The following is a 12,722-nucleotide window of genomic DNA, read 5'->3' as shown; positions in this document are numbered from 1 at the left end:
TTTTTCTGACTTAGGTCTGTGTGTAAGTGTCACAGATTTCTGTATGCACCTCATATAAATGCTGACTTTAGCAGGAGATAATGAATGGATGAGAATAATGAATTGTGGGTAATTACTGGGAGGAGGCGTGGCTTCCTCCACACATAAGTACACCTGCTGAAAGATGCAGAGTTTACATCACAATACACAACAGTTACGGTACAGTACATTCATAATTTAAAAATATCTTTGTGTGATTTTATTTGAAGCTGGATTTGTGCTACATCGTAAATATTGTGTTTTACATTAAATGTCTATGGTTTTGGTGACTACAACACTACAGTAGTTTATCATCAGGACTATGACGCACACACTTTTTCGTGTACGTGCACAAATAACAGTGTCATATTAAGAGCAGCACAAGTTCATCGAGCATCAAGTCACCCTTATGGCAGTTTGTTAAAGATGTAACAGATAATGGTAAAGGTTATATAAGAGTTTATTATCTACTGTACATCCCGCTGTGTTCGGATAGTACATCTTTCCTCGGCCTGGCCAGTACCCTATATAAATAAATCCTGTTTGCCTTAATCGAAACTCCCGAACCATATGTGAGACAAATTAAATGCGTTTAATTTGACTAAACAAACCGCTGGCATCAATCTCTGACCTTTACATTGGTACCCAGAGACGTTATATATCTGAGCAACCACAGGATTGCCAACTAAATGACGCCAGCTGGTGTTTGGGGACGTTTGGACGGTCATTAAGTTAAAATAATGAACAACGTAATATGTTTAGGATAAAATGAGCATCACTATGTCACTCATTTGATTGAACAGCATCTCTGCTGGGTTTCATTAGCTTTACACTAAAGCCCACAAGGTTACATTAAACATATTTAAAATTACAACTAGATTGAGATGCACCAATATTAAATATTTACCTTTACAGTGCATTACAGCTATATAAAATACATTGGGAATGCATGTACAGAACTCGACCAATAGCAGATTGGGCAGGTGTGCAATGCAACAGGACAACTGACTGAAAAGTCGTACAGTTTTGTTTAATAATACAACATAAGAATAAGTAGTGAATACGCATTCAGAACAAGATAATGAAGATATTTTTAAAATGTCAGTATATTATGACGTCAACACAGCAAGCGTCTCCATCCTATAGACGGTTTTAGCAGTAACAACATAAAAAATTGCTTTCGTGGAACAAACAAGATTACCTTAGTTCATATATCATAGCTTAGCGTTCAAAAACTTCACTGAGCTAACGTTACAGTGTAAAATGTGTACTATATAATATACAATATTAACTACAGATCAGCTGCCAAACCTCCACAAAGCGGTTATCCATGATCGCCTTCTCCCCTCGTCTTTAGGAAACTAAAACATTTGTTATTTTCGACAAGGTACTTTTTTTTACAGAGTTCAGTTTAGCCACTAGTCAGACCATTAAAGGGGTCATAGCATGGAAATTCAACTTTTTTCAGGTTTAAGTGCTATAATTGGGGCCCCACACTGCAAAAAATGATTTTCAAGAAAAAAATTCTTAGTTTTTTGTCTTGTTTTCAGTAAAAATATTTTAAAGTTCCTAAATTAGGATGTTTTTTCTTGATGAGCAAAATGACCCAAGAAAATAAATTTAGTTATAAGACCAAAATATAAAATTTAAGTGATTTTGTGCATAAAACAAGCAAAATATATATATATATATATATATATATATATATATATATATATATATATATGCCAATGGGGTAAGCAAATTTTTCTTGAATTTTACTTGAATTTAGTGTTTAAGAAAAATGTTCAAGATTTTTTGCTTACCCCATTGGCAGATTTTTTTGCTTGTTTCATGCACAAAATCACTTAAATTTAATATTTTTGGTCTAAAAACTAGACTTATTTTCTTGGGTCGTTTTGCTCATCAAGAAAAAGCATCTTAATTTAAGAATTTTTAGATATTTTTACTGAAAACAAGACAAAAATACTACGATTTTTTTCTTAAAAATCATTTTTTGCAGTGCAGTGCTCAACTTAAAAAAACATGAAAAAGAACAACCCAGTAACTTAGTTTTGGTAAACCATTTTCTGTAAGATAAATAATTGACAGCACAATTGAGTTTCAATTTCAACATACCACCATCATTGCAATCAGTGTTTGCATCAACTCATTTGCATTTTAAAGGACACACCCAAATATGGCACATTTTTGCTCAGGCCTAACGTGTACATTTTAACATACTATGATAAATTATCTGTGGCGTATTTTGATTTACACATACGCACTCTGGGAACACCACAGACTTAATTTACATCTGTAAAAAAACTTATTTTATGACCCCTTTAAACAAACTGAGACCGGAAGTTAAGTTCCGCCCACCGCCACAACGCACGTGCGTCCGATGAAATCGTCTATAAATCTGCGTAAACAAAAACAGGTAGGCTATGATTTTCAATACGTATCACTTTAAATTTTGTCTCTTCCTCACAAAAAGCTTTCGTATGGCTTTGGAGTATACTGTAAATATAGCACACGTGTCGAATTAATATTTTTATGATTCATTTTTCACAACCGTGAGCCCAATTTCATTGGACGTTTTACCGTACAAATAACATTATGTCAGGATAAAAATTTTGACAAATAAAAAATGATATGGTTTCGGACTGACATTAGGTTGAGTAAATGATGACAGAATAGTAAAGTTTGTCTGTCTTTCTCTCTTAACTGCAGGTGTATTGTTGTTGTAATGGCGCGATTACACCGCTAGACGCCGCCACATTGACATGCAATCCATCAGTTTTTTAGAGGCGTGAGCGGCGTGCGCAATGAGTCCGTGGGACGGGGGAGATGCTGTTTATTGTAGGTCTTCATTCGCTCTTCTCTACTTATTTTTCTCTTCACGATACCCATCACTACCTGTGCGTGAGAACCGGGCCAATAAGGCGGGGCAGGTGCAACCCGCTGAGAACACGGACTCCTTCCCCATCGGGATAGTGACCGACCAACCCCACCTGCGGAGTCTCATCTGCGCCACGGGTGCACAAATAGGATGTTATGCAACAAGCACACCTTCAGCTAGTGTGACACTTACTCGAGTGGGTACCAGGTGCATCTTCAAGACTCAAAGGAGAGAAACAATCTTGTTTTAAAGGCACACATCCACGACGCTTTCTCCCAAGAGCAAATCTTTCACTGTGCAAGCCACTCGAGCATGCATGGTGAATTTATAAGTTTTATTTGGCATGAATGTTTTGCATTGTCAAAGCATTATATATGTGCATGCATACAGTATACACACCATAACAGCTCCAGTGCTTTCTATACCCCAACCCACCCACCCCACCCGTGGGGCAATGTCTCAAAGCACGTCACCGCGCGCGCGCGCGCGTATGTGTGGAGGGAGAGAAAGTAGATGTGCAGACAACCTGCTCGCGCGTAATTCTAGTAGGACTCTCCGCCGAGCAACGACACAATAAACACTTACGGAACCGCAAGAGTTTACCCGGCGGAGTAACAATAACCACTGAGATCACGTCAGCCTATCCAACCAGGAGAACATCTTCAGTTAGCAGCCATGTATCTGAACAGGGAGGAGGGCTACTACAGCAAAGGTGAGTGATTTATTTATTTTTACCTAAAACTTGTTGGAGTACCTTCGTATGGAGAGGTGCTGGCACGCGCAGGCTGGTCCGGCGGGGTGGCACGAGAGGGTTTTGGGATGGTGTAGTTGGCACGATCAAACAGTTGTTTGCTGTCACGGGGTCATCGCCCCCTTGCCCCCCGTGTTTTATACATAGGCACGCGCTGAATGTTTTACATTGTTACGCGCTCAATTGCATTGCCAACGGGCATTCGCGTGGCAATGCTGCGTTGTTGCACATTTGATAGGAGGAAAAAAACTTTGATTTGAGGTCCCGTGCACTTGCATTGAAGGTCTTTGTTATTGCATAATGAAATACATCGCTTCGGAAGTACTTGGTGTGCCCGATGCGCGCTTCTTTGATGCATTTTTCCTTGATATACCCTGACACCGAGAGACTTGATAAAGGACATATGACTAAATCACAAGGTCATAGCATCTCAAATCGTGGCTAGACACTGCGTCTCTTCTCAGTTACGCGCAACATCACCGCGACATTATAGCAATCCTCGTGCATCCTTATGATATTACGTGGGCGCCTTGCTGGTGGCTGTTATTTATGTTATTTCTCCCACGTGTTTCCGAAGCGTGATTCCCCGTAAATTCACGGGGCGTCCACTATAATTTTCTCCGGTGTCCCTCCCACGGTAAATGAATAGCTCCGGGGCTCCGGACGGACGGGAGGTGATTGGAATTACGAGCGCAAAAGCGTTCGGGCTGTGCCAGCAACACCTGCTGCTAAACATAAAGAAAAGACATAAAGAAAAATGCCTCAAATGTTTGAGGAGGGGTAATGGCAGTGTGGATGTAACAGGCGTGAATACGACTGTGTGGGTTTGAATAGAGAAGGCGGTCACGGATGAGTCCCCAACTATAATACGAGCCATATAGAGAACAATTTTGGACACAGAATTGTCTCAGAATTTTAAAGAAAGGCTTTAATTTTTTCATTGTCAAACTTTGATATGCAAAAAAACGAATTTATTTATCCCAATGAATACGTATTGAGCCTGTCAATCTTTATGTCCTTAATATAAGTAAATGTGACGTTCAGCCAGAGTTTGCTTATTTGCAGATGTTTAGAACCATTTTAAGATCGTTTTGCATCAGTTTCACCCAGTCTGGGCTTACCTTTATAGCTGTTAGTAAAGCTCTTGTAGTAGGTGTGTGTTTGTGGAGAGTTTAAGTGACGTCAAATTTCGCCGTTGAGCGGCTCTGAATTCTTCGCGCGTGTCAAGGTGGAGGCGGGAAGCGCGAGTTCGATCTTAAACTGAAGGGATTTCTCTGTAATGTTTACAGTTATTTTACCGAATGGTCGTTATTTTTACGAGTTAATTGAGGTAAATGAGGTAAGTTTCTGCTAGTACGGTCACATGAACGCAACTGTGCGTTCATTAATTGTGTTTGATTAAAACACCATAAGTGTTGTATAACAGGCCGTTAATGAGGGAAATAACTCATTTTGAGTCGCGAGAATCGAACTACGAACAGACTGTGTACACAAGGCACAATCTGGAATCGTGTCAAAAAAATTTCCATGCTTGTTACTCACCATTTAGTGACTTAATAAGGAGCTCAAATGCAAGTCCAGGTTTAAGTGGATTTTTTAAGAGAATGTATTTGATGAACCTAATAGCCTCATTTTTGACTGATGTGGCGTTTAGCGGCTTTTACATCTGAGCTCATATGACCTCATATAGAGATACATGTAAGGTTGATTTGATTTTCATAGAAGCTTTAAACAAAGCAGAAGTCTTGCAGGTATTATATGTCTTCTGTTAACCCCGAGTAAAATGTTATTGCACAGTGGTTGCTCTTTCATAGCTCAGGAGATTTCTTAGATGTTCTTAGATGTGTATCAACGATGTCTCAGATGTTTCTCCTAAAATAGCATAGAGCTGTACAATTAAAGGATTAGTCCATTTTCTTTAAAAAAAATCCAGATAATTTACTCACCATCATGTAATCCAAAATATTGATGTCTTTCTTTGTTCAGTCGAGAAGAAATTATGTTTTTTGAGGAAAACATTCCAGGTTCTTTCTCATTTTAATGGACCCCAATACTTAACAGTTTTAATGCAGTTTAAAATTGCAGTTTTAACGCAGCGTCAAAGGACTCTAAATGATCCCAAACGAGGCATAATGGTATTATCTAGTAAAACGATTGTCATTTTTGGCACTTTTAAACCACAACTTCTTTATCCGGCTGTGTGACGAGCCAGCACGACCTCACGTAATTGCGTATTGCTGTCGAAAAGGTCACAACACTAATTAGTATCTTTCGACATACAACAACGTCGGAACGGTGTTCTTTCTCCACACTTGTAAACACAGTTGGGCATAGTTTCGATACGTCATCCGTGACCTCTTGATGTGATGACGTATTACGCAAGGTCGCCCTGGCGCGTCACAGGACCGGAGGAAGACAAGAAGTTGTGGTTTAAAAGTGCATATTATTTATTTTTCTTGCCAAAAATGACATCGTTTCGCTAGATAAGACCCTTATGCTCCGTTTGGGATCGTTTAGAGTCCTTTGAAACTGCAATTTTAAACTGAATTAAAAGTGTTGGGGTCCATTAAAGTCCATAAAAATGAGAAAAATCCTGGAATGTTTTCCTCAAAAAACACAATTTCTTCTCGACTGAACAAAGAAAGAGATCAACATTTTGGATGACATTGTGGTGTGTAAATTATCTGGATTTTTTTTGTTTTAAATGGACTAATCCTTTATTGTAATTTTTTTATTGTTATATTCTGGATTTGTGTAAATTTGATGAGAAATGTTTGAGTTTATATTAAATCTTTTGTAATATTGACTGTATTGGCAAATTGTGAGCTTAGTTTATGACATTGTTGAGATCTCATCTATTAAAACTCTAACGGAGACATTTGTGAGATTTCTGGATCTTTTTCTCAGAAGAAATATCTGATACACCAAAGATTAATTTATTCTCAATTTAATCTCATTGATGTTTAGGAGAAATAACTGAGATATTACAGAAATGTCATCTTTGACACTTCTTACAGGAATGTAGCTTCTGCTAAGCAAGCTTAAATTCATGCCTGGTTGTTTTTAGAAATGTGTCAGACTATTTATAAGTACACAATTCGAGTGTACATTGCAATTTCAGCACTGCCTCTAAGAGCCCTAAAGGGGACATTAATGTAAACTGCTTTCTATGGCCATGTTTTTTAGGTCATTTACTGTCATAGTGAAGCAACAGTTCAAACAAATCTGGCAGAGTATTTTATTTAAAGTCAACCTGTTTATAGGTAGTTAAATCTCTCACCCCCTTGAGTATTTAATGATTGTTTCTGCAAAAACACTTGCTTAATATCTACAATGTACTCGCTTGCCAGGCATTTACAGCAGCGGTTATGTAGGCTACTTGTGCATATATTTTTATGGCTTGTGGCTTTTTGGGCCATAATTTTTTTTCTTATTTAACATTTACAGTAGCATTGTACATTGACCGCCCTCATGGATGATAGTATGCGTGTGTGTGTTTGTGTAAATATGATGAATGTGTTATACAGAGGCACAAAAGAAGGAGGGATATAATGTTTAGAAATGATTGACAGTTCATGTATTATTCATGCATCCTGTTGATCTGAAAGAGGAAGAGACACACAGACAGAGGGAAAAAATTGACAAATTGTCCGTAGCTGTACTGTACTTCCATAGACTGATCTCGCATGAATGTCTGCACTTACATGTGAAAAAACAAACAAGTTGTGCATCTATACTGCAAAATTATAACAGATAGTCAGGGTCGCCCTGGGGGGATTAGTACGACATTTGGGGCCCCCAGAGATTATTTTTCACTGCCGTGGTTTTACGTAGCCTAATGACTAGAGTCACTAGCTGTGTCCCAATTCACCTACTTGTACTATGCCTTAAAGGAAAACACCACTGTTTTTCAATATTTTACTATGTTCTTACCTCAACTTAGATCTTTTTTAATCTTTGTACAGCGCTTCTTAACGTGTTAGCATTTAGCCTAGCCCCATTCATTCCTATGGCTCCAAACAAAAGTTTTATTTTGTGCCATCATACTTACTCGTGTAACTACTCATGTAACAGTCTTTAAATAGGGAAAACATGGAAGTGTTTGGTGGCTTCTAAATTCTTCCCTGTTTGGAACCATAGGAATGAATGGGGCTAGGCTAAATGCTAACACGTTCATGAGGCGCTGTACAAATATTAAGTGCACACATTGAATAAAGATAGGTATGTATTAATTTTTCTAAGTTGAGGTAAGAACATAGTAAAATATTGTAAAACTGTGATGTTTTCCTTTAATAGTACGAGATAGTCCATAGATATTGAAAATTTTAGTTTTAGCAATCTGCTCGGTATGTGTTTGTACAGTCTCTCTCTTTCTCTACTGTAGGTTACTCTGAAGAAGTATTCCCATTCAATTTTCAGTCTGACCTTCGAGGTTGATGCTGGGAATTAATTTGTTCATGTAAAAGATTTGTTCAAAACCCGTTCACAACTTGAAACACTACTAATAGATGGACATAATTATGTCTGTACATCATCCAGTGAACTGCGTGGCCATTATCTGCCCTGGGATTTGTTGCTTTTAGCCTTAAGAGGTATAAAACCTTCTAAAAACCTTTAAAAGGCTTGACCGAAGATGGCCGCAGAGCCCTTTGAGAGACGGCCCTTTGACCCGTCGTTCCTTAGAAAATTACTCACAGTACCTGAACTCAGACAACATGGGATAGTAATTGGAAACCAGTACCCAGCTTTTATAGGAGGGATAAGTGAGAGGGTGCATTGATTTTAAGCTGTGTACGATCCAGCTCGCTGTTATAAGAAAAAGGAAATTGATTCTGAATTTGAGCCTCTTCATCTTAATAAATATTAGATAGCAAATTTGGCAGCTAATGAATACGCCCACATGTTTTCGAGTTTGAGTGCCTCCTTACGATTCTTTGGAAATTATTTTTTGCATTCCCTTCGCAGGCTCTGTACACGATTGGTTTTATTGGCAAATGGAAGTGTGGACATGACCTTGAATGAAGTGCAACAGCCTTGATGTTCATTTTCATGGTTGAATTTAACTGAAAAATGCGCCTTAACAACCATCCTCAATGGTGCTTAAAACAAATTGAGTGACCTTAATATTGAAAAGGTTACATTTAAGAATTCCAATTGTTTCTTTCCTATTGCAGTTGTCGTGATGGCAGCAACATTCGTTGTAACAGTAAAATAAGTAATAAGTATTCTGTTTTGAAGGACATTTTCTTACTTAAAGTCGCCCTTTGGTAAAAAGTATGTGTGCTGTTTTTCATATGCTTTAAGCAGGGTTCCCACGAGTCCTTGAAATCCTTGAAAGTTAGTGAATCTGGGAGAAAAAAATTCAAGGCTCTGGGAAGTTTTTGAAAATATGCATACATAGATACAGGTCATTGAAAGTGCTTGAATCTTTTTTTATGCAAGAAGTTTTCTGGAAAAAAATCCATATTATTCCCTGTGTAGTGTAGGATAATATAATTAAAATTCTAGCCTTTTAAGCACACGTGCTAAACTGTTTGCTTTAAATGCTTATATCTTCTGTATGTGAATGTTGATTCATACCAAAATGCTTTTTTGCATAGTTGTGTTTGACACATGAAAACGTCTCGGGTTACGTATGTAACTGTTGTTCCCTGAGAAGGGAACGAGACGCTGCGTCTCTCTTGCCATACTTCCTGCGTCCCTGTAACGCCGTCTTTGGCAATATTTTAGATAGCGATATACTTCCTGGCTCTCGCTTCACCCTGTCTTTGTCATTAAGCCTCACCATTGGTTGAATTTGATATACACATTCAGACGCACTTACCCATGGAAACGTTCCCAAAGTGTCACCGCAGTGACGCAGCACGAGTTCCCTCAAAAGGGAACTGTAACAATGTATCTTAAAAGGTAACACAATGTAACCTTGCTTTCACTTGAAATGTGTCCCCACATTTAGTCCTTGAATTTGAGGGTATTGGACCTGGAAAGTCCTTGAAAGGTCCTTGAATTTGAAGTTTACTAAGATGTGGGAACCCTGTTTAAGAGAAACCATGTGCAATTTTTATTATTCAACAACTTTGCTGAGTATTTTCTTCATAAAATTAGAACGATTTTCTACGACACAAATGTAACCAGTCACATCAACACGGTTGAACGAGTGAATCAGGCATATGTGACATGCCGTTGGGTTCATCCTACCTAAGCTGGCAAATTTAAAGTGTTTTGTGAAGTTTTTTCGTTAATAAATTTTCTTTGTTTTTGTGGCCTTCCTCATTTGTCACGGCCTGAGCCACTCGTGACATATATGGGGGCTCGTCCGGGATTCGAACCTAGGACCTCTCGCAAAGAATATTTATTAACGAAAAAACTTCATAAAACATTTTGAATAAGGAAAATTCCCTTAGGGAAATTTATATTTTAAATAAAACTACATACTTAACACAATCGCAAATATCCAAAGTAACCATAACTGAACTAATACATACCAAGGTAAATGGGCAAACAAACGTTGAACGCAAAAAATAACCAAGGGCCAAAAAGGGTAACAGAAAAATGACCGCCGTATGACAACATCACACAGATTTTAATAGTGATCAACAGGTGTTAAAAAATTACGATAATAGTGAAGACCCATCCCACTGCCGGCTAAGGTAGAATGAACCCAACGGCACGTCACATATTTCTATGGATGCCACATAGACTTGATGCTGAAACGATTCCAGCACTGAGTACAGGCGGGGACTAATTTGCATATTCACAGACTCATTTATACTAAATGAGGCAAGGGGTGTAGAGTTACATGCAAGCTATTTTTTGTAAAACACTTTGGAAAAGGGATTCAGACCGACTACCAAAACACACTTGTAGCCAATCAGCAGTAAGGGGTGTGTCTTCTAACCAACATCGTTGGCTTGGTTATGTATGTGTGGGGCAGATCTATCAAAGGAAGGTCCAGATTCTATTGGGGTAGGGGTGTGTTTGTTTAGGTGATTTCAAATGTCACCATTGGCTTTCAAAGATCATGCACCCCGCCTTTAAATCATGAAGAAATTACTGTCACAGAAAAAACTTACATATGATGCTCAAAGTGTATTTTTTAAGAGATAAAAATATCGACTACAGGGGGACTTTAATTAAAAAAAAATTTAAACCATCAACAAGTCTGGATTAATGAAACGATTGTTAATAACACCTCACTATCAGATCCAGTGCTCAGATGAGAGATTAGAAGTCTGTCAATCATATTGATTAATGCTAATTTCAACCCCGGGGTCGGACTGAATCAAAACAGTGGCGCAACGCCTCAGTCAACAATGACAAATATTTTCCAGATGAACTGTGTGAAATCATATCTTCTGAGGCAGTATTTATCATTCGACAAATCTATGGCACTAGTGGGCATTAATGTAATTTGCAGCAATGTAACGGTCATTAAAATGATTAGCATGGAAAGGGACAAGATGGAAATTGAGAATAGGAGAGAGACAGCGAGCTCTGACTTTACCTTACATCACATATACTAAAACTGGGAGGTACAGTACAGTATATACTAAACAACGAGCACTGTGTCATATGGTAGAGATTTTGTGAGCTTGTTATCAACATAAAGTTGTTAATAGAGAATTCACCTGATGCGCTGTCTGTGTGCGTGCCGATTAAATGTAATGTTGTGAAGTTGTTTATATATGGATGTCAGACTTGTCATATTTTTTAATTAAGGAATAATTGTATCTCTTGCTCCGTCAAGTTTAGATTAAAACGAGAACATCAAATTATCTTATTTAAAAAAAGGCATTACTTAGGCTGTTTATTTAATATATAATCAAATTCTGGGAAAAATGCCGGTACTGTGATGACTCATACGGTTATATCCTGTAAGTATTAAGGTCATTAGGATAAGTGCAGATTGTTATTTTGTGGTTGTTCAAATGTTAGTCTTACAGCCAACATCCTACATCTCGCTGTCATGTGCAGGACGATGGGTGTGTCCTGTTTTTGTTTGGTTGAAATGCAGATGGTGTTATTGAGACGGAGTGATTGCGAGTCCTCGCTAATGCTTGACTTTGTTTGGATGGGTGAAATTTTAATGGATGGGTTGGGCATGGTCAAGTGAGGAAAGCCTATGCTTGTGTTAGAGAGAGAGAGAGAGAGAGAGAGAGAGAGAGAGAGAGAGAGAGAGAGAGAGAGAGAGAGAGAGAGAGAGAGAGAGAGAGAGAGAGAGAGAGAGAGAGAGAGAGAGATCATAGTCCATTTTCATTAGCGGAAAAATATTCCTTCTAAATGACAAGTACAAATGGCATTATGAAATCTTAAAGTGCACCTATTTCATTGTTAAAAAACAACGTTATTTTGTGTATTTGGTTTAATACATTGTGTTTGAGTGGTTTATGGTTAAAAAACGCATTATTTTTCCACATAAATTTTTGTAGCTCCAAATTAGGGGTGGCACGGTTCACAAAAGCCCACGGTTCGATTCACATCACGGTTTTCGGTTCTTTACGGTTCTTGTTTACGTTTTTTTTTTCTTTTAATTGTTAACACTCCAGAAATTGACTTCAGCATTTAATATATAGCTTAATTATTCACAATTTAGGATGCAGTATTAACAAAATTGGTATATCATGTAATCATGCACAAACTGAATTTAACTTGACTTTAAAGGCGGAGTCCATGATGTTTGAAAGCCAATGTTGATATTTGAAATCACCTAAACAAACACGCCCCTACTCCAATAGAATCTGGACCTTCTGTTGATAGACCCGCCCCACACATACGCAACCCGGCAAGGATGTCGGTTAGTAGACACGCTCCTTACTGCTGATTGGCTATAAGTGTGTTTTGGTAGTCGGCCTGTATCCTTTTCCAAAGCATTTTTCAAACATCGTGGACTCCGCCTTTAAGGACATTATTGTGATCATCTCATGAGATTGTTATACAGCAAGAGAGAAGACATTGATGACTTTTCATTTACTTGGCAAAAAAGAAGAATGTGTATTGCTGTCTCTACAGGAACTTACCTTTTTAGCACACAAATATTGAACTTGAAGAACACAAAGATTAAACTGAAGAATT

At 38.0% G+C, this 12,722-nt stretch overlaps 1 protein-coding gene across 2 annotated transcripts in view; it reads left to right on the top strand.

Annotated features, from left to right (window-relative positions):
* The first annotated feature begins 2,777 nt into the window (after positions 1-2,777).
* The window catches only part of LOC141362494 (synaptotagmin-7-like), a 128,119-nt gene continuing 118,174 nt past the window's right edge, over positions 2,778-12,722 (top strand). Inside the window, exon 1 of one of the 2 annotated variants that reach the window (XM_073864653.1) lies at positions 2,778-3,611. In XM_073864653.1, the coding sequence (XP_073720754.1) occupies positions 3,575-3,611 (37 nt within the window). In that variant the 5' untranslated portion in view covers positions 2,778-3,574. The remainder of the gene's footprint in view (positions 3,612-12,722) is intronic. The other variant, XM_073864654.1, reaches the window with a different exon arrangement.

The sequence above is a fragment of the Misgurnus anguillicaudatus genome, unplaced genomic scaffold (genome assembly GCF_027580225.2).
Source record: "Misgurnus anguillicaudatus unplaced genomic scaffold, ASM2758022v2 HiC_scaffold_27, whole genome shotgun sequence".
NCBI classification, from domain to species: domain Eukaryota; kingdom Metazoa; phylum Chordata; class Actinopteri; order Cypriniformes; family Cobitidae; genus Misgurnus; species Misgurnus anguillicaudatus.
This window is presented reverse-complemented; position numbering and strand designations above follow the sequence as displayed.